The sequence below is a fragment of the Octopus sinensis genome, linkage group LG2 (assembly GCF_006345805.1).
Source record: "Octopus sinensis linkage group LG2, ASM634580v1, whole genome shotgun sequence".
Lineage (NCBI taxonomy): Eukaryota > Metazoa > Mollusca > Cephalopoda > Octopoda > Octopodidae > Octopus > Octopus sinensis.
In genome coordinates, this window is record NC_042998.1 from 29,699,249 (window position 1) to 29,701,192 (window position 1,944).

Genomic DNA, 1,944 nt, shown 5'->3' on the forward strand with positions numbered 1-1,944 from the left:
GATATATCATAAAAGTTATTACTTCTGTCTAGTGGTAATTCATTGTGTAGTATTTGGTCAGTGCCTTCTTGAAACTTATGTATGTTTGTTCTGTAAAAGGGTACATCCTCTTGGCCATATCTCTTGTATTCATATCGTTTAGGTGTTGTGTAAGAAACATCAGATATATCACTCGGTAACTGAACATGACATATAGTTTGTCCATTGAAAAAATTTCCATCTCGTGAAGTATCGCCATACTGGTGAATTTGTGGGGGTGAAGGAATTCCTGAACTGGTAGAGGAAAGATCTTGTTCTGAGTTATGTTGAAGAATAACAGGGCAAAACCTCCGTGGAAGAATGGTAGCATGTTCCATCATAGTTATAATATCCGGATTATTTTTGTAACATATAGTAGTTTATTTTTACGTGGAATTTAGAAACAGTTATTTAAAAATCACTTGAGCAATAAAGTTTTTTTTTGTTAAATGACTCTAGCTGTATATTCACCAAATCTATTTTCCAAGTGTTTATTAAACACTAGATGTGAAATTTGATCCTGAAATGAAACACGATTGCTTTTTTTTATTTATAGCGTGCACTTTGTAATATTGATATGAAATCATCGAGCATTTTATCTCGGGTCATAAATCATTTAAAAACAAATTAATGGCTATATTTCTTATCTCATAATTCAGGACTTTTCGAGATATACATGTTTTTGTCGACTATTTAAACAATCATTTAAACGTTGGTTCCTCTTTCAATAGTAATCACCCACCATTTCATTATTTCTTCTTGTTTTCTTTCTCTTTTTTTTGTTAATTGCTTTCATGTATTCAGATATTTTAGGCTCATGTTGTTACAATATTATTTATCGCACTTACTGGCCAGATATCTGTGTTTTTTATCGTTTAGCAATTTCATGACGAATTCTGTTTCTGATATCTTCGACTGTAATCTTTCTGTTGCATTTCTTAATTTGACTCATTGACTATGGAATATTTAAAAAATTTGTTACATATTCCAGAATAACACCCGCATAAAATTCTTGTTAAAAAACAATCAAAGAAACATGTTCAGTCTATGAAAACGGTTAAGTATAGCTGGACAGGTCAATAATAACTCATAAATATATAATTATCCAATACTTTGTGTGTAGAATTTGGCAGATGGTAACAAGCCGAAATCCCTTTGTCAGTGTATGCGTAAACATACGTATACATATGTGTGTGTGTGTGTGTCTGTAATAGAATATAAGGATAAAATCACATAATGATTTTTATCAGGCAGTCAGCATACAATAAAAATTTATAGGTAATGTATACAATTTTTTCGGTAGTATTTGAGTGCCTCTGCACTTTTAACCATGTTGGTGATAGGTCGTTTCCCCCCTGCTCCTTTAATATAAATATATATAGATATATATAATTATTAATTTAATATATATGTGTGTTCAAGGCGGCGAGCTGGCAGAAACGTTAGCACGCGGGGCGAAATGCTTAGTGGTATTTCGTCTGCCGTTACGTCCTGAGTTCAAATTCCGCCGAGCTCGACTTTCGAGATTGACTAAATAACTACCAATCACGCACTGGGTTCGATATAATCGACTCAATCTGTTTGTTTGTCTCTTCTGTGTTTAGCCCCTTGTGGGTAGTAAAGAAATAGGTATTTCGTCTGTCTTTGTGTTCTGAGTTTATTCCGCCGAGGTCGACTTTGCCTTTCATCCTTTCGGGGCCGATAAATGAAGTACCATTTACGCACTGGGGTCGATGTAATCGACTTAATCCCATTGTCTGTTTTTGTTTGTACCCTCTATGTTTAGCCCCTTGTGGGCAATAAAGAAATAAGAAACGTTAGCACGCGGGGCGAAATACTTAGCGATATTTCGTCTGTCTCTACGTTCTGGGGTCAAATTCCGCCGAGGTCGACTTTGCATGTCATCCTTTCGGAGTCGATAAATTA

The 1,944-nt window shown here is 34.7% G+C and overlaps 1 protein-coding gene across 1 annotated transcript in view; it reads right to left on the minus strand.

The window, feature by feature from the left end:
* LOC115208760 (zinc finger protein 430-like) overlaps positions 1–524 on the minus strand; it is a 35,192-nt gene extending 34,668 nt beyond the window's left edge. Inside the window, exon 1 of the mRNA XM_029777078.2 lies at positions 1–524. This exon is cut by the window's left edge and continues 479 nt beyond it. Within this exon, the coding sequence (XP_029632938.1) occupies positions 1–359 (359 nt within the window). The 5' untranslated portion in view covers positions 360–524.
* Positions 525–1,944: the final 1,420 nt, after the last annotated feature.